The sequence below is a fragment of the Amblyomma maculatum genome, chromosome 11, assembly GCF_055883805.1.
Source record: "Amblyomma maculatum isolate TAMU_Amacu chromosome 11, ASM5588380v1, whole genome shotgun sequence".
NCBI classification, from domain to species: domain Eukaryota; kingdom Metazoa; phylum Arthropoda; class Arachnida; order Ixodida; family Ixodidae; genus Amblyomma; species Amblyomma maculatum.
The window spans coordinates 19,599,323-19,618,961 of NC_139354.1; the positions used below are offsets into that span (position 1 = coordinate 19,599,323).

The following is a 19,639-nucleotide window of genomic DNA, read 5'->3' on the forward strand; positions in this document are numbered from 1 at the left end:
TGCTGAGGCTGACCACGTGCGCTGGTTGCGTTTATGAAACACTCTCATTAGGCGCCAAAACAGGGATTCCTTCTATGAGCGCATGCATGCAAGCCCGTCAACAGACTATCGCCCGAAATCAACAATTTGACCGTAGTTATGGCAGGCAGTCACGTTAGAGAATGTTCCCTTAATGTTCTGCGGCAAGAACACTTCGGCACCAGGACCAGGCTGTCATGGCTGTCCTCTATGTGGTGAATGACAGAACTTATGTGTGGTTCTCTTGCCGAGTCCTCGTCTTATGAGCACTGCTAAGCATGTGAAGCTACTACGCTCAAGTTAGCTCTCACCAACACTTTCACAGAAAGCAAGCCATTAAAAAAAAAAAAAGACCAACACCAACAGAACATCCGGCACGTCTTCCTTTCCGGGCCGTACGACGAGGGTAGCACGTAGCACGGCTGAAATGAGGCGATTCTAAACGCTCAAACCAATCGGCGCGGTCAACTTTTTGGCACGGAGCAATGTGCCCTCGACAGAAAATAAGCGCCTCGATTTGGCAACGAAAGCTTCCGCCGTCACTCCGGCCTTTAAGCAGCGCACGGAGGATCGGTGAACGTATCGAAAAACCTCGCTTCCGCTGCAACATGACACCGACTTGCTTCTTGCCAACACTTTCGCCGTCTATACCGGACAACACCAGCGCGGCCTCAAGGGTTGCTCACAACACCGCGGTGTCAAAGAACTCTCCCAAGGCAACAACGCAGTTTATTCAGCACCCGAGTGATTGCTGAAGCGCTCGCGAGAAGATACGCAAATCCATGCACGCAGCGAACTATGAGCACGCGCTTACAAGTCGCTGCGACTTCCCTTTCCTTTGAAACAGACTCGACATACGAGCAAAGAACGCTTATCTACCGCTATCTCGATAAAGCGGCGTTATTAGGCCTAGACAGGCTGTGTAGAAAACTTTCAGCGAGAACCTTTTCTTACCCTTCGGAAGTCGACTCGCCGATCAAGCCTTATCCGCCGTTGTGCCACACGAAAAGAGCTCCCCTCTACGAGCGAAGGCACATCGGGGCACCGAGACGCGTTTTTGTTGGCGCGGTCCGGAATGCGCGACAATATTGAGATGAAAAAAGATAGTCTCCGATCACGTAACGCTGCAGCAAATCGCCATCGTCCACTCGAGGCGCCGACGGGACAACTTTTGACTGAATGACTCACGTTAAACGCAAACTAATAAACAATACAAAAGCGACACACGCGCGAGTATCGGACAATCCGTCGCCGTGAGCTTTCCAGGAAAACACGTCGCCGAGCCCGAAGCCGATTGGTTGCCAGAGAGCTCGCGGTCGCGGACCCTACCGGCGAAAACGCGAAACCTCTCCTGCTGGGTATCCGCTTGAATGCATGGATCGTGTTGAGTACGTTGGACGATTTTCACAATTTTCCTCGGCTTCCCAGTCGAAGTAGCATTGGTATACAACCACGAGTGAAGACAGATCTTCCTGTTTAACGTAAATAGTCGACACGACTTACCTCGTGAAGAGTCATAACGAAGTTCAGTAAGATACTCTCAAAACCGCGCGACGCATCATGGAGGCGGCCATGTGTATCACCTTCGAAACTGGAAGTGCGCCTTTGCGCGCGCCCGCCGACTTGACGTCAATGGATGCGAGAGCTCCTTGTCGCGTCGCTCTCTCCCAAACTTCCTTGGGTTTTTTCACACTCGGAAGAGGAGGGATGTTCGAAATAAAAATTAGCGAGTCGTTTACCTGGCGGGAGCGCCGGGGCTTTCCCCCGCCACATGGAAATGGCGAGAAATACATATCAGCCCCGTTTGTTTTATAAATAGACGCGAGGCGTCTAAATCTTGACAAGGTCCGCGTCATTCGCGACGTACGCGTCAGCGTCACGATGGTAAAAACAGTCAAGAAAGGGTCGGACTGAACTTGCCGCGTTTAATTATCAATGCAAGCCGCGCCGGCCAGGTAGGAAACTCCAGCCCGCAAAGGTAACTATGTTACGCAAACAGCTCGAAAGAGGGTTTCTGGTAATTATACATTATATAGGCACCACTATCTCGCCTTTCATCAAACTCCTCAAACATTTTCCCAGCCATATATGTATAGGACGATTAAGACGTTACAGACAGCTTACCACGATCACTGCGGTCAGACGAGCTTTTGATACAACACCAAGAAACGTGTATGTAAACAATATGATTACTTCCTTTATTTCGTTCTTGCCTTTCATCAAACTCATCAAAAAAATTTTCCCAGCCATATATGTATAGGACAATCAAGTCTTTACAGAGAGCTTAGCACGGTCACCATGGTCAGATGAGCTTTTGACACAACACCAGGAAAAGTGTATGTAAACAATACAATTACTTCCTTTATTACAAAGTTCGTGTAATCATACAAACAGTAGCCTATTAGTGTATGTATATGTTTGAACAGAGACTTCACTGCCTTTAACAAGTTGCAACATTATTGACTTATAGTGGAACCCAGGAACACTTTTTCTACGCTGAAATGTGCATTAATTGAAAGCCTATTGGAAGCAGAGATGCATGACACCAAACATGCACAATGTAAGGTAAGTTTCTGCGTTAAAATTACTCCTACAAAGCCACAAGACTCTACAAAATACCTTGTGAAAAAGAAAAAAGGAAAAAAAAAAAAAGCTTGGCACGAGGTTGAAAACCTATGTGCAACATTTAGTAAGTACACAAATGTACAGCATATTAAGTAGACTGCTTAACACAGGATTAGATGTTGTATTTAAATGCTATTAGCCATTTAAATTACACACATGACAGCAACAAAATAATTATTATGCAGCACAATTACAAAATAAAAACTTCAGATAGCAGGAATGCTAATATTAATGGCATCCATTGATGGCATTTAAATTATACACATAAAAACAAGTTACAGGCACCAGGCTACAATAAAACAGTCCTTCAAGCAGCAAAAAAAAAATTGTGTTCTTGTTGCAAGTCACCCTACTCCTACATCGGTGAAGAAGAGTAATGAAAAACTGGACCCAAAGAAAGACTGTGTGCATTACAATTTCTAAAATCGCTACAAATGTGCCCTGTGTAAAATGTGTAAACTTACTATAAAAGTTTTAAAAGTGTAGGTTGGATACTCCAGTAACTGGTTACAAATGGAATAAAATACAACGGATCATGAACTAAAACACCCGAAACTGCAAAACATCAGTTTCTTGCACTGGTGTCATCTCCAAAATATGAAAAGAAAAATATTTAAAAATACTGTAAGAAAACAAAACGTCAAAAAATGCCTTCCATAAAGGGTAGCAAGGCAGAATAAATTACAAGACAAGACTTAATCACAAATTTAAAGTGCTGAACTTTACAGCTACACGCACATTCAACACAACCCAGCTATTAAATTAATCAAGCACCATTTTAAAAGCGCTTACGAAAAGGTGATCTTGCAACATACCTTCAAAAAATTTCTCCTTGTTACATGAGCTAAGGTGATAACGTGTGGGAAAACTGACTTATTTGACACGTTTCGCAGCTCTCAGTTCTCTTTTCTGTGATTAAAAACACTTTCAATGCAAATTTTTGTAGCTCAATTCCACAAGAAGCATAAAAGCTACCCAAAAATATTTTTGCTGCAAGTTTCCTCTAAACCAACCTCACATGTATAATGGTAACGCCATCAATATACTCCTACTCATTTCTTATAACACATATGTCAGTTTCCACATTATAGTAAAATTGCGATGGAAGTAACAATTATCAACTGAAGGTCGCCATCCCACAATTGATTTGTTTGCTATATGCAAACAAACTAGCTCATCGTTCAACACCTGATGAACATCAGCAAGATGCTAGATGGAAGTAACTGCCACCACTTGCATTTATAAAGATGTAGATTGTCTTGTTCCACACAATATTTGCAAAAAAGCCTAGGTGGACTTCAAAAGGCATCATGCCTTAACTGTGACTCAATCTCCGCAACCTCGCAAGATGAAGCACCACTCAACATACTCAATCAAGCTGACTTGGACAGTCTGAAGGTCGAAATGATGACCTCTATAAAACATCACTGACAAGCAATGACAGAGCACTACAGTGTTGGTTGTGCGAACAATGTTGCATTTGTTTGCCTCCCGGAGACCGTCAACCGTTGAGCAAGTTGCATGGAATCTGTGCCGTCTTCGTTGTAGGCAGTGGCACGATGACTTGGGTTTGGAAGAACTCATCTCCAGTTGTGAGCTCTCAGTACAGGGGCTGAACGTAGTTCGCAGGGAACAGTCCAACCTTTCCGTTGCACTTTCCACGCCACCAGCCTTCGTCAATCTGATGGTCGAGGTTAAAAAATGGGCGACACAAATTCAGTAAGTGCCTGTCATTAACGATATTGAGGGAAAGGACAGATCTAAATTACCACAATCGCACAAATACCACAGTCTTTGTTTTATGAGGCTGACATTCTCGTAACTTAAAAGTGGGATTATCTTTGCATAGCTGTGCCAGTGCAGATATACCTATAATTATTTGACAATTAAAACTACATACTTAATCATAAAAGAACCAAGACATTACTAATTAATTTGCTTAATACTGATCCCAGCTTGTTATTGATATTGACATCATAAATATCATAAATGACAACCTGAACATTAATAATAAAGTAAAAGCTTGTTAATTACAACTTCGCAGGACCGAGAAAGAGTTCGAGTTACCCGCAGTCCGAATCATCAAATTACCTTGAAAAAGCTGACGAGAACCATTTGCATTACGACAAATTAATTTGGCAAAAAACAGAGCAACAGTCCCTTGCTTTTTAGACAAGGACAGAACGATAATAACATTTTTTTTCACATTCCCATCAAAGTGCATGCACACTGTCGGGAGTGTCAGAGCCTCGAATGTGGTAAGTGCCTCTAGCACATACTTCGCGGTGCAACGAGGTAGTGGCGGTGCTCCCTCACAAGTAGCCGGCATTACATGTGAGGCTTCATAGCACAACCAGGCTGAACAGCACTTCACAAGCGCAAATTTTCAGAGCAATGAAAAAAAAACCACACGGATGGAAGTGCGGAAAATGTCCAGTACCGCCAATGACTGTCCGAAATCCCATGCAACTGCAATCATTTAGCTGGCTGATGCGAGGCCGATAAGCTGTAGCTGCCGCGGTCCAGTGCGCAGCTCATAAAGGTGAAACTGAAACCAAGTTAGTCGGCCTGTTTTTGGGACAAGGCCGTCCCTGTTTAGTCATGCTTGCCGCTGCGCGCATGCGAGAGGCGTGCAATCAACTCTGCAACATGTAGTTCAGCTTTGAGGAGTGCTATTTTGACGATCGCTTGCAGAGCCAATCGTACCAGGACGCGGCCTAACCGGTGCGGGACCTGTAGCTCCCGTCTGACACCATAGCCATGTGTGGGCGTTGGCTGCAATCTCGCTAACAATAAGACTTGTCCGTATTTCCGAATTAACGAGCATTTAGTTGCCAGTATCGGACGTCACGTCGAACAGAGTACGGGCAGCCACCAGCAAGGCCACCAACCCCTAATCTCCGGCCGCCAACCGTGCTGGTCATTGCGTCGGTTTGGCGTTATGCAATCTTCCATGGTTTTACCTCGTTCTATCTTGTCTCCCCTTTTTGGAGGTCTGCAGAGTTGTAACTATGCCACCCTACAGTGGGCCATGTGTAGGGCGCCAGGCCGCCCAGATGCGGCGGCGCTCAGTTCAAATTATCTGTGGCAGTGGAACTGACTCTCGTTCGAATTAATGGGCTTTTTTTATACATCGACTTCCATGAAGCTCAGCCAGAGCATTTAGTGCAGTTCGAATTATCGAGGTTCAGTTAACGAGCTTTCTCTACGTGATTTCGCCTTCCAATCTATGTCTGCAATTTCAAGTCATAGTAAGGTATTTGACAATTTTGCAATGTGGAAGTCATTTGCAAAAGCCAATTCAGTGACACGAATTTCAAAAACATCTACCCACGCCTCAGAAACAAAAATGCATGACAGTCTGTGATGTGCTGGATTGTTTGGCGGTACTACTAAGGCAATAAAAAAAAAAAACACTGCACCTTGAAGATTTCAATAAAAACACTGACACACATGAACCCTATCACTCTGAAGATGTCTAAACACGGAAGCAAATGATCAAAGCTCAGCTATACCAGCATTAGTAGTGCCAACAGAAGGCACATAAGTAACAAAGTTCAAAGCATATATATGTTATATATAAGAAAGGCATATTTAGCATTAAAGTATGATTTGTACCTAAAAAAGACTATACATGGGCAATTCATGAGCAATCCTGCAAGCACAGTGCACAGTACTATATGCGAGTGAAAATATGCAAGCACTAGAAAAACGATGCCGTGAACCAGGTTCTTTCAATTAATGCTATGACAAAAACAAACAAACAAACAATCTACCAAAAGTCTTTATAGTCACTTACCGTTTCAATGTCTGTAATGATGTCATCAGGGTCAAAAGAAATCTCATCGTAGTCAGCTGCACCAGTAAAAAAAAAATTCATTAAGCCATCTTCCACAATTGCTACTTGTTCCAATGAACAAATATGCAGTTATTCAGTGTTACAAAGAATGAACAATCACAAGATATGTCATAACAGGAACAACAGAGCCCAGGCAAGTGTCTTCTCGTGTAAAAGCATAAAGCACCAGATCAGCATTTTGGCCACCCAGTCCTGCCCAGAATGCAAGCCAGCAAAAATTCTTTTAAGTATGTACATGCGCTTGAACATGCATCTAGTAGAAAGCAAAACCAGGCTAAGAAATCCAGCAAACTTACAAGTTCCAAGCGTGAAACACCCCTGGCAACTTTCCTCACAGATGTCCAAGGCTACCCCTAGCAAAGTGTTTACTATGTCTTTAAAGACGACAGTGCATGCATACTAAGCTCCTGCTATACCGAATTTATACATTTAAAGTCTTCAGCACATAAGGTACCTATCAACCCCTTATCAGAATTCTTTGCACCTATCTGGATGCCACTCAAAACTGTTGTCATGCAAAGTTTAAAAGACCCATGGAAAGCTGTTTACTAAAACTGGAATATGTGCACGAGCAATACGTATCCCATTAGTCCTTTTGCAGCGCAAACTTTTGTAAGCTAGCTTCATTAGCACCAAACATATCGGAGATTTAAAATGGTGATCCTCCTCTCCCCCTTAACTTGGCGCACACCGGCGTGCAAAAAACATTCCAAGAGCACTGTTGAATCCACACAGCAGAAATGTGAAAGCCTGAGCGTTGCTGCCGCACAGAGTGTATCATGTTTGTTCTCATCATTGTTATCATTAACTAAATGCACCGCCACTATCATTGTCATTATCACTAATTGCAGCGTCATTGTCATCGCTCACAGTAGACAAGAAGTATAATATCTGAAGGAAACAAGTTGTGACAACACCCCCCCCAAAGCCCCGCATCACTTGGGGGCATCCAATGAGTAGAGTGGGCACACTCAACATGCCCTGAGGATGTAATTGGGGAGGAAGCCCACAGGGAGGTCCCACCTTAATCAGTTGCGAGCGGTTGCCAAAAGCACCATTTAAAAATTGTTTGCAAATTGTATGCTCCACACAAAGCTTATAAAATTGGCTCAAAAACTTGGCTCTAAAGACTGCCTCTAAGGATTTCTTGCATTGAAATATTACTGCCAGTGCCATTTCAGGGGCTTAATAGTTCTAGATACCTCAAACAGGGGGGACATACTAAGGGCGAATGAATATTCAAAACTTCAAATCGTTTTTCAATGGCATTTTCTATTCGATTCGATTTGTACTGCACTTTCATTACTCATACTAATCGTGAATAGTAGTTAGAATAGCGAAAGTGTGCTTTTCGAAACTCCTAAACATTCTGACACTAGAAATTTCTAGTTGATCTAAATTGGCAGTCAAAGGCAGGGACATTTCCAAACAGCAGTAGTCTGCACTTATCCCATAGCTTAGCAATGACTACCAGCATGCGGTAAGGGCCCGTACATACTCAAACGTACCGCATACTGTGAAGTGCACGCGCAGGGCACCTAATGTCATGGTTTCGTTTTTACACCATCGTAGTTCACAACACCGTTTGTGTCGAGGACCCATCACGAGGCTTGCAGTGCGACAAAATCGATACGCGAGGGCTAGGCATGCTACGTGTTGTCATGAACTCAGCTTTTCGGGTGGCATTCCACAACCAACGCTTTGTCTTGAGACATCATGAGGAAGTGTGAAAGAAATGGTCCCACTAGCGTTTTTGCTCAGGCTGTTGCTCTCCTGTGCATTTAGCAAGCCATCTTGTAGCATTTTGACAGTGCCTTTGCCTCGCTGCTAACTGACCATTGACGTCACTCCTCCGGTAAGGAGGCATACACTCTACAATGCTTCATGACAGCATTCAGTAACCTCATAATTTCTGCACGAGCGTTGTGTCAAACTGTGATGTTATACTGTTTTTTTGTTTTTTTTATTGACAGCAATAGTTATCAAGCAATTATAAATAAAATATTACTGCATGATTCCTGCTTTCTTATTTAATGCCTGGTAATGAAATGATGGCTACAGGGGTAGAACGCCTGTAACTCTGTCATTCCACCAAATATTAGTCCAGCCACCCGACCCCCCGCCTGTCCCCCTTAAAATTTCGTTTTTTTCGGTAGCTTTACTCTGTCAGTATGGCTGGAGAGATCTACGGAAGCTTCTCGTAACATGACGTGCCCAGCAAGTTTGTTTACAAACAAGAGAACTGTTTTTTTCTCTCTGACTTTCTGACACTGAAAGTTTGGAATTGTGTCTGAATTACATTTAGGTAACAATTGACAGAACACTATATTTCAAAAGGGAACTAACAACTGCAAGCGGGGACTATATTCCACAGTGCAGTAAGGAAGAGAGAGTGCATTTTGGCCCCGTTGCTTGTACTATGTTTCTGGTTTGAAAGGTTCTCACAGACTACACTTCGGGAAAGGGGCGACTAATAAAGGCTCTGGTAAGCATTCAGTGGACTTGACACGGTTAACAATGGTGACAACACCTTGTTGGGAGCAACAGCCAACAATCGACACTGACGTGTGAGAGAGGCTGGTTACCAAACCTCTCAGCACAAAAAGAATAAAACGGAAAGAAAAGGAACCAAAGATGGCTCAAAACCATCCCCTGGATGTGCCCGTACCAGCTTGGTAGTCGTACAATGCCACGGCCGACATTTTCTTCTCACTTGACACCGGTTCCAAGTGCTCGTAGATGCCTTCTTCTAATGGTTCACCTGGTAACGGGGGAAGACAGAAAAAAGAAAAAAAGAAAAAAAATGTGGTGTTGAGTTTTCATGTGATCTCCTTTCTTCAACATACCATGGTACATTTAATACAAGAAATGCCTTTTCTTTTTTTTTTTTTCAGGACGCAGTAGTGACTACTTCGAAGCCTACATTATCTACTATATACGTATGTATAAGCACTTAATTAATAACAGTACTTCACAAAGTTATTGCCAAGTAGTCTGATGACAGTGCACCAGTGCCATGCTTGCTAAAGCACAAATTTTTGGCACAAATTCTGATCCACAAGAGGTAATTCACTTTCATATCTTCTTAGTGAACTGACTCTACTCCAAGGTATTTATCACACCCCTGCAGCGAAGTTGACAGTCGTAAACCCGTCAACGAACTCAAGCCTCTGGGTACAATGGCACAAACCTGGGCCAGAGTCTGGACTTGATTCCGACTCGACAGGTGAATGGTGGATCTGGGGCACAACCTTCTTAGGAGCCTCTTCAACTGCTACAGGCTCTGGCTCCGGCTCTGGCTCAGGCTCAGGTGCTCGAGCTGCTGATCGCGCTGAAGGCAAATCCTTGGCAGCCTCTGCTGGAGCCACCACGGACGCGGGAGTTGCGGACACAGTGGCCGCCTCGGCAGTGACTTTTGTTCCCTGTGGCTCAGTCTCCTGTGTTGGAGACACGTCAGGGCTCCCCACCTGTGATGGAGTTTCGGAAAGCAGATCAAAAGAGTCCCATGAGATGCCCTCAGGAAAACAGCCAGAAGGGAAGCAGCATAAGATGGATACCAATGGAGAAAGGCATGTTCAAGAAAAAATTCTGCAAAGGTGGAACGGAGACAGAGGTTGCTTTCCTCTGCACCTGCCTGCCGACTGCTTGAACTGCCAAGTAGGTGATGATTCAGATATTCTTTAAGTGACATGTTTCTGGGCTCCGTCACAGAGGCTCAGTAATTAGGACTCTCAACTGCTGAACCCAAGAATGCGGGATGAAATCTTGGCCGTGGTAGCTGCTTTTTGATGGCTTCTTTTCGCCAGTGTACTGTGTGATATCAGATCATGTTAAGGAACTCGAGACAGTCAAAATTTCCGGAGCCCTCCATTGCGGCGTTTCTCATAGCTTGAGTCACTTTGGGATATCAAACCCTATAAACCAACCAAACCAAACATGTTTCTGGATAAAAAGGTGTTATTTGACAGGTAGGGTAGGATAATGTTTTCAATGACAGTGTGGAAATTACTTAAGGTTATACACATCACCTTGTATTTGGCATTTATTTTCAGAAATTGTCTATAATCTGGTGCCAATCAAAAAAGGTCACAATTAATAACCACCTCAATAATCTATTTGACAAATGCCCGAACCCTTAAATTTATGACGACATAGGCACCATCTGCTACGATTCTGCAGTCACAAATTGCCTTACAATTAATGATAATGAAAAGACAATAACAATTCACGTCCACCCTTATGGTCAAGTGCAGATATTGTAATGAAAGTTCAACTTATAAACTGAGCCAGACTTCGTCACTATAGATTCCTGGCAGATCATACCCGAATCACTGTCTGCTTGGTTCATGCATGTTTGCTTCACACTTGCCACACTTAACTAAAGATATCAAAAGCAGTAGCACCAAAGTCACTCCCGGCATACCAGGTCACCACTGACCTGTTTAGTTGGCACAACCAGTTCCCGTGGGATGACAGAGACCCGCGAGTGGTTCTTCCGTGTGCCGGGCCGAATCAGCTCCGACTCGTCGGGCTGACTTCCGGCACTGTCGGACCTCGGCTTGCGTTCCGAGGCCTCCTCCTCCTCATGGCCCTCGGCTGCCTTCAGCTGCTCCTGCAGCTGGTCGATACGCTTGTGTTCGTCGCGCAGCCGGCGCTGACGCTCTTCCTCAGACTTCTTGGCAGCCTCCTTCTCAACCTGGTCCTTCTGGAGCCGGCGCTTCCGCTCTTCATCAGCCAGCTTCCGGGCTTCCTCCTCGCCAGCCTTGGCCATGTTCTCAAACCGGGAGCGCAGACTCTTGGCCCGCTCGGATGCCACCTCTGCAGGCACAGAGAAATAAAGAACACACCTATAAAGTACACATGATCTCCGTGATCAGATCACGTAAGAATAATTCTTTGCTACCTCAAGTTTCCACTAATTACGGAAAACGAAGTTCTTGTTTCACATGCCTTGCTCTACAAAATACTTTACCGCGACTTTAAAATTGTCGACGCCTTTGCCTATGTTCAAGTTTAACCTAAATAATTTTCTTTTTGCAGCAACAGATAGAATGAACAGATTCATTCACGTGATCGTTAAATTTTTTTTTCAACTGCTTATTACAAATGTTGCCTTGTCTGATTTTATTTTACTAATGAACCAATATATTCTTTCTCCTCCTGTAGTGACCTGTATATGCCTTTTTAATGAATCTTCTGATCGGTTCTTTGCATGGTATTTTGATTGTATCCATATTACATGATATATAACAGTGCTTTTTTTTTGTTCTAACCATTTGTTTGTGTTTTTTGCTCTGATGAATTATTATTTCATTGCCATTTTATATAAGAGTACTTTTCTATGTTGCTGCTTGTTTGTTATATAATTTAGAATTAATCAAGCGAGGCTTCCATGATAGTCATTTGACTTTGGGATCCTCGTCTGTATACCTATTTTATGTACCCTTTAACATGCTCCTTATAAACTCCTTATATAACATGCTCCTTAGGGGCCAACTAGGATTGTCTGATCGTAAATGTGGCAAAACCCAACTCTGGCTACTTCCCCTCGCCAATCTGCACATGTTACCAAACAAAGGCATCATCTAGGAGCAGCAATTTAAAGAACTGTCGCCATTCATCTTCACCGACTCAAGAAGCGCTGAAAAGAATCGCCTTTTTAGCTGTTTATTTCTCTCTTGAACTGTCATGCCTACACATTTTTATATTACTCTATCTGTTTCACTGATACTGCTGCCAGGCACGACTAATGTACTAACCACCTCAGAGCTTCCAGCCTGCGCACAGTTCATTTTCCTGTTCACAGGTGTTACAGCATCCTACTAACCTCCAACTTCCGGCCCAATCAGATCACTGGATTTCAGCAGATGGGCCTTGTGAAGAGAACAGCGGTAGGTATGACCAAAGAGCTCAGGTGGTGAACCACAACTGTAGCATCCATGCTACGCACTACAGAGCACTGGCAACTTCAAGGCATAGCCCTATCTTCATTATAAAAATTAGAAATAAGCCCCAATGCCCTGTGGTCCCTAAGCAACTCAGTACACAACAAAACCCCAATTTGATTCAATTGGACTACTTTCAAAGCACATCACAGACCTATTTTCAAAACTCGATGCATAGGCTAGGTCGGAATAGTAGAAGCTTAAAAAGATGTACCGCAGTCTGGCCATAAAATGAACCACTCTGGACAGTTGAAAAATAAAGAAGAAGCATTGCGCAAGTGATACACGAGACAGAAAACAGATACCATAGATGCAAAAGATTCAAATTAAAGATCCACAACTGCTACCATAGAAAAACCCATCGCAAAATAGCTCCTCTACCAAATCAACACTGACACGACTGACTCAAAGACGACGAGATTGCGGTCAGCCGCTTCATATTGTGCAAAGTAAAAAAAAGAAAAGAAAGAGAAAAATCAGCAGGACAAAAAAAAAATAAACTTTCAAAAGGCCCAGAAAAAAAACGAGTTCCCCATCATGCTCAGATGTATGAATCTCAAGTAATAGACCAGTGCTGACAACCAAACAGCAACAGACGTCAATTTTAATACACACTGGTACATCAGAGAAAATTGTTTGAGAAACACATAACAACGGAAGCACTTCCAGCGAGCTCACCTATGTCAGGTCTTGGTTTCTGGTATGCGGGCTTAGGCTTCTCGACTTCCGCAAAGGAGTGCGCACACTGCGAGGGACAGATGGCAATGATGAATGGGTAACGGAACATGTACTTCTCTGTCTAAATTCTGCCACACTGTGTAACCGTTGCTATGCTTCACCGCTGACTGGTTTTGTCCAAAAAGTGTGCTCATAGTAAGATGCATTCATCTGCTTTTATTCAATCCGCCAATGTTTACAATATTTTCCGGAGTATAAGAAAAGAATTTCACTAGTGCATCCTAAAGAATGGTGCATATTAGACCAGCTTTCTTTTTTTCGTTTTGCACAACGTTTCTAAATGAAATGCAGGTGCAGCGCTAACAGCTTCTAAATCAGTTTAACACAGCTTTAATGTGACACAAAAGCCTCTAAACATGAGGGGTGCATCTCATGCACCAGAAACTACAATATTGTGACTGTCGCATTTTTCTACTCCCTAAAGTATAGCAATAGGTGTCATAGGGCGTGTTCAATATGTATTATGCTTTGTGCAGTATGTAATAATGCTAGATGCCTTAGTTATGTTTAACTCAGTGCTTTCAAAAATTTATGCTGCTGCCTTAATTACATTGTGACATATATGCCCTGCATCGCTGGACGCTAAAGAAGACAACGATCTGAAACGGTTACACAGACGACGACAAAGTGGTAGCAACGTTTAGTGCTAGAAGAAGGATAACGCTGTTGTGATTCTGTGCTTTGTGTGCTGCGTCAACCTGGACTAACCTTTGTGCACTAACCTCGCCACGTATCATCTTAGTGGAGGTGACCAAAGGTCCCCGTGTGCACACATAAATCCATTTAAGCAGCCGAAAGCTGGATTTGCGCAGTGGCCGCCACCTACCTGGGATCACAACGTCAACAACGGCCACTATGACCACTGAGGCAGCTCCTACCACCGCAACAACATCGGCGCAACCACTCGTCCTCACAAAAATCCGCCACCCTCCGATCTTCAATGGCGAAGACAAGACAGATGTGGACGACTGGCTGGATGAATACGAGCGATGTAGCCGGAACAATCATTAGGTCCGTTCGTTTTACCTGCACTACGTGAACTGGTTCACGTGGTGCTGCACTTCACCATTCATTTCAGCGATGCAAGATGGCGCCCTCTGCACCACGCCGTTCGTTTCAAAAAGTGAAGACGTCGTGCAGGTCGAGTTCACGAAAAGTTCAGCAAAACTGTGCACCTCCTCAGCGGTCAGTGCCGAAATGGTGCAGCTGCAGCCGCCACATGAAAGCAGACGACAGCTTGCGCAACGATGGCTTGCGTGTTGTGATAAACAGTGAAGCGACCCTTATTCCACTCGTCAACGAGAACGGTGCCTGTGTTTGCCAAAGAAACGATGACGCGTACTTCAAACCATGTCTACCAAGTAAGCACGTGCATGCGTTATATGGTTCATGCTGACTTCAATCGTGATCGAAGTTTGTTTGCGCTTCGTGCCAGCTGCCTAATGGTGTGCGCATACCATACATCGATCGAGGCTAGTTCGCGTCGACACTTGCGATGTGCTGTTTGAAAATTGATCTTATTCGGCATGCCGGCGCCGGTTGATGTGAGTGGCTATATAATTCACAGATAGCCGGCCGCATGCAGTCGGCTTTTATATGCATCGCATATTCATGAATGAATGAATTCTATCGCCTGTGTATATGCAGCTCGACCAACGGCGCTAATCATCCCAAACATGAAGATATTTTTCAAGTATATCACATCGCATATTGTCTTGTGCAAATGCATATATATGCACCTTTTGCGGCAGCCGGCGATCGATGATGGAAATATATAATCAGCATGCATAACACCGCATGCGTGTGTCTACTTCTTGAGTATGCGTAGCCGATACCTTAATTGGCGAACTTGATCGTGTTCTCGTTGACAAGTGCCGTTTATTACAAAGCACAGGCCAAAAGCATCGCGGCTGGATAATGTTAAAACTTCGTTGTCATGTGCTATTTGAAAATTCATCAAGTTAACCGGAACGTTGGCGTCGGCTGACGCGATGTTGCACACAGCCAGCCGTAGCTTGTTGGCGACGCCCAAGGCTAGCAGACGGCCCGGCCTGCACTCTACCATTCGTTTGTAAGCAGCTGGTGCCGATGCTGCACCTGAACTGCTGGAACTGGTGCTGCACGCTTGCGGCACCGCCGCAGAACTTTACGGAACTGGTGCAAAGAGTGCAGCTGAATCGAACAGACCTATTAGGACGCGACCATCATGCTGGCCAATCTGATATTCTATTTGGCGGGAACCGCTCGCACATGGTTTCAAAATCACGAGCATGAGCTGGTGACCTGGGAAATTTGCCAGCAAAAGCTTCACGACTTGTTCGGGAAGCCCATTGGACGGGCTCTCGCAGCCAAAATCGAACTTTCGTCTCGCGCCCAATCCACCACGGAGTCCTACCTGGCCTACATCCAAGACGTGCTCGCGCTGTGTCGCAAGGCGAACAGCTCCATGCTGGAAAGTGAAAAGGTAGGGCACATCCTCAAGGGCATCGCAGATGACGCGTTCAACATCCTCTTCTGCATGGATTGCTCTACCATCGAGTCGGTGCTTCAAGTTTGCCGAAGATTCGAGCAGGCTAAACAACGACGCCTGGTACATCGCTTTGAGCACCTTCCGAACACGGCAGCCACATCATCCTGTGATGATCTGGCTCCTCTGCAACAGCCTTCTCAGTCCGCAACAATGACTCGGATCGTCAGGCGAGAACTCGAGGCATTAGCTCCTGCACCATTCCCATCTCCAGTGCCTGACACCGTGGCCATGATACAGGCTATTGTCCGACAGGAACTTGCCAACGTCGGTCTTTCCTCCAACGCCGTACCGCCCTCGTCACCATCGCATCCTGTTCCTGTAGTGGCTGCTGCAACCACTAGTCAAGCTCCCCCACGTCGCTATGTTAATCGCAATCCTGCAGAGTGGCGCACCTCAGATGACAGGCCAATTTGTTTTATTTGCTGTCGAGCTGGCCACACTTCCCGTTATTGCCGCAGTCGCACCTTCCCCACACCTCGTTCCTGTTACAACGCTGACCATCGGTACTACTACGGACCTCGACGCTTCCCTGCCCAACCTGAACAGCTCCGCCCTGCATATGATGGACCTGGACACTTCCCTGCTCACCCAGATGAACCTAACACAGAAGCCGTCTCAAGTGTCCGTCCCTTCAGCCGATCTCCGTCTCCATGGTCTCGTCGATCTCGTTCACCGCTGCCTCGTCGCAACTCCTCCCCATCATACGCCGGCGCCCAATCGGGAAACTAGCGAGTGCAGCGCCCGGGAGTGACGCTGCATTACCGACCCGGACTGTCAACTCGGAACTGACCCTCGCACCCAGAAGTAACCTCATTGACATTTTTGTGGACAGAGTCTCAGTTTCTGCCCTTATTGACACTGGCGCCCACATTTCCGTCCTCAGTTCCTCGCTCCGTCAACGCCTCAACAAAGTCCTCACACCCGCTTCCTCATCTACCGTTTGTGTTGCTGATGGCAATACAGCTACTGTGATTGGTATGTGTACTGCAAGAATTACCATTGCCGACCGCCATATCCCTGTCCTATTTACAGTCCTCACCAGTTTCCCTCACGACGTTATATTAGGACTCGACTTTTTAACTGCACATTCCGCGCTCACTGACTGTTCTTCTGGACTGCTTCATCTGGACCTGCCACTCTGTCCTGACAAACAGGCCTCTGATACTTCAACGCTCCGTCTCCGCTCCTCTACATTTACTCGTCTGCCACCAGAAACTGCAGTGTATGTGCTCATGACGCCTTTCCCCTCCGTTCCTGATGGCGACTACGTTGTTTGTCCCATAACCGACGTGACACTGCAGCGTAGAATCGCTCTCCCTCATAACATCGTGCACGTAGAAAATAATGCTTATATTCCAGTCTTGAACTTCGGCCTTTTCGTGCACGTTCTTCCTGAGGGCATTACTCTCGCCGAACTGACCCCACTGTCTGACGTCACAGTTGCCGCTCTTTTGCCTGACCCTACTGCTAAAGTATCGACACGACCTGCACCGTCCCCATCTCCGGAGGCTAGCATATCAGGAATGGTTGCACCTAATTTGCGCCCTGACCGTGCTACAGCACTTACGAGTCTTCTGAATTCGTACAGCGATATTTTCGATTTTGGTGACCGCCCCTTAGGACAAACGTCCCTCGTTACACATCGTATCGACACCAGAGACGCCCGCCCAATTCACAGACCTTATCGAGTCGCCATTTCAGAACGACGCGTCATACAAGATGAAGTGGACAAGATGTTAGCAAAAACATTATAGAGCCTTCGAGCAGTCCCTGGGCGTTGCCTGTCGTGCTTGTCAAAAAGAAGGACAATACCTGGAGATTCTGCATTGATTACCGACACCTCAACAAAATTACTAAGAAAGACGTTTACTCGCTCCCCAGGATAGATGATGCCCTCGACTGCTTGCACGGTGCCAGCTATTTCTCTTCCATTGATCTTCGTTCCGGTTATTGGCAGATCGCAGTCGACGAACGGGACCGGGAGAAGACCGCCTTCGTCACTCCCGATGGCCTGTATCAATTCAAGGTGATGCCTTTCGGCTTGTGTAATGCGCCCGCAACATTCGAGCGCATGATGGACTCTCTCCTGCGCGGCTTGAAATGGACGACGTGCTTGTGCTATCTCGATGACGTCATTGTATTTTCTTCTACATTCGAGAGCCATCTTCATCGCCTTGATGCCATTCTTGGCGTCTTCCGAAGAGCTGGCCTTCAGCTGAACTCGAAGAAATGTAGCTTTGGCCGACGTAAACTCAAGGTGCTCGGTCACGTGGTCGACACCCGTGGCGTTCAACCCGATCCAGACAAAATACGTGCTGTAAGTGCATTTCTTACACCCCGTTGTACCAGTGACGTGCGTAGCTTTCTTGGGCTTTGCTCCTATTTTCGGCGGTTTGTACCTAACTTTGCGGAGACTGCTCGTCCACTCACCAATCTTTTGAAGAACGACACTGCATTTTGCTGGGACCAAGAACAATCCGAAGCCTTTTCTGCGCTCATTGCAGCCCTCACCAACCCGCCCGTCCTGGCACACTTCAATCCTTCGGCACCAACGGAAGTACGCACTGACGACAGTGGTCACGGTATTGGTGCCATATTCGCCCAGCAGCAGATGGGTCGCACTCGCGTCATTGCTTGTGCCAGTCGCCTCCTTTCTGCGGCTGAACAGAATTACTCGATCACAGAACGTGAGTGCTTAGCCCTCGTGTGGGCCATTACAAAGTTTCGCCCTTACTTGTTTGGCCGCCCGTTCTCCGTCATCACCGACCACCATGCCTTATGCTGGCTTTCTACGCTGAAGGACCCTACTGGTCGCCTGGGTCGGTGGGCCCTCCGCCTTCAGGAATACACTTTTTCCGTCGTCCACAAGTCTGGCCGGCTGCACGCTGACGCCGATTGCTTGTCCTGCAACCCAGTAGATCCCCCACCTGCGAGCGAGTGCGACGATGACACATATGTGTTGGCCATCTCTGACCTTTCAAACATTCACCATGAACAGCGCCTAGATCCCAAGCTTTGCCGCATAATCAATCGCCTCAGCACCGATCACCTTGATGCTACCCTTGCTCTGTTTATGCTCAACAACGGCACCTTATACCGACGGAATATGCGACCAGATGGCGCCGAGCTTCTGCTCGTAGTCCCCAAACACCTGCGTACCACCGTTCTTCAACAGCTGCACGACGCACCCACAGCGGGTCATCTTGGCGTATCTCGTACGTACGATAGCGTCCGCCGCCGCTTCTTTTGGCCAGGCCTCTATCGCTCTGTTCGACGTTACGTTGCTTCTTGTGACCGGTGTCAGCGACGGAAGAAGCCCTCGGCTATGCCTGCTGGATCCCTGCAGCCGATCGACATCCCAGTAGACGCGTTTTCCCGAGTTGGCCTTGACCTCCTCGGGCCTTTCCCACTTTCTGCGTCGGGGAATAAATGGATTGCAGTGGCCACGGATTATACTATGCGCTACGCTGTCACCCGAGCGATACCCACCAGCTGTGCAACTGATGTTACTGCGTTTCTTCCCCACGACGTCATCCTGCTCCATGGTGCTCCACGCCAGCTGCTCACTGACCGTGGCCGTTGCTTTCTTGCGCGAGTAGTCGACGAAATTCTTCGGTACTGCTCCATTAAGCACTATTTTACCACCGCTTACCATCCACAAACGAACGCCCTCCCCGAACGCCTCAACCGCATGCTCACGGACATGCTGTCTATGTATGTCTCGGATGATCACCGTGACTGGGATATTAATTTGCCGTTTGTAACGTTCGCGTACAATTCCTCTCGTCACGACACAATGGGCTACTCACCATTTTAACTTTTCTACGGCCGTGACCCTCCCCTTCCATTTGACAGCGTACTGCCTCCCATCGCTAACGCCAGTTGCTACGTTCGTGACGCCAACTCCCGAGCTGACGCAGCCCA

At 46.2% G+C, this 19,639-nt stretch overlaps 2 protein-coding genes across 6 annotated transcripts in view; both read right to left on the minus strand.

Annotated features, from left to right (window-relative positions):
• The window catches only part of LOC146173007 (embryonic polarity protein dorsal-like), a 33,291-nt gene extending 31,663 nt beyond the window's left edge, over positions 1-1,628 (minus strand). Inside the window, exon 1 of one of the 5 annotated variants that reach the window (XM_084583439.1) lies at positions 1,522-1,628. The gene's annotated coding sequence lies outside the window, so the exon portion shown is untranslated. Of the gene's footprint in view, positions 1-972; positions 1,293-1,521 lie in introns of those variants that run through there. The other 4 variants (XM_084583437.1, XM_084583440.1, XM_084583436.1 and 1 more) reach the window with 4 other exon arrangements.
• Positions 1,629-2,359: 731 nt separating this feature from the next.
• Cortactin (cortactin) overlaps positions 2,360-19,639 on the minus strand; it is a 30,472-nt gene continuing 13,192 nt past the window's right edge. Inside the window, exons 9-14 of the mRNA XM_084585664.1 lie at positions 13,126-13,192; positions 10,941-11,320; positions 9,693-9,969; positions 9,171-9,263; positions 6,443-6,498; positions 2,360-4,324 (exon numbers count right to left, since the gene is read on the minus strand). Coding sequence (XP_084441790.1) covers positions 4,244-4,324; positions 6,443-6,498; positions 9,171-9,263; positions 9,693-9,969; positions 10,941-11,320; positions 13,126-13,192 — 954 coding nt within the window. The 3' untranslated portion in view covers positions 2,360-4,243. The remainder of the gene's footprint in view (positions 4,325-6,442; positions 6,499-9,170; positions 9,264-9,692; positions 9,970-10,940; positions 11,321-13,125; positions 13,193-19,639) is intronic.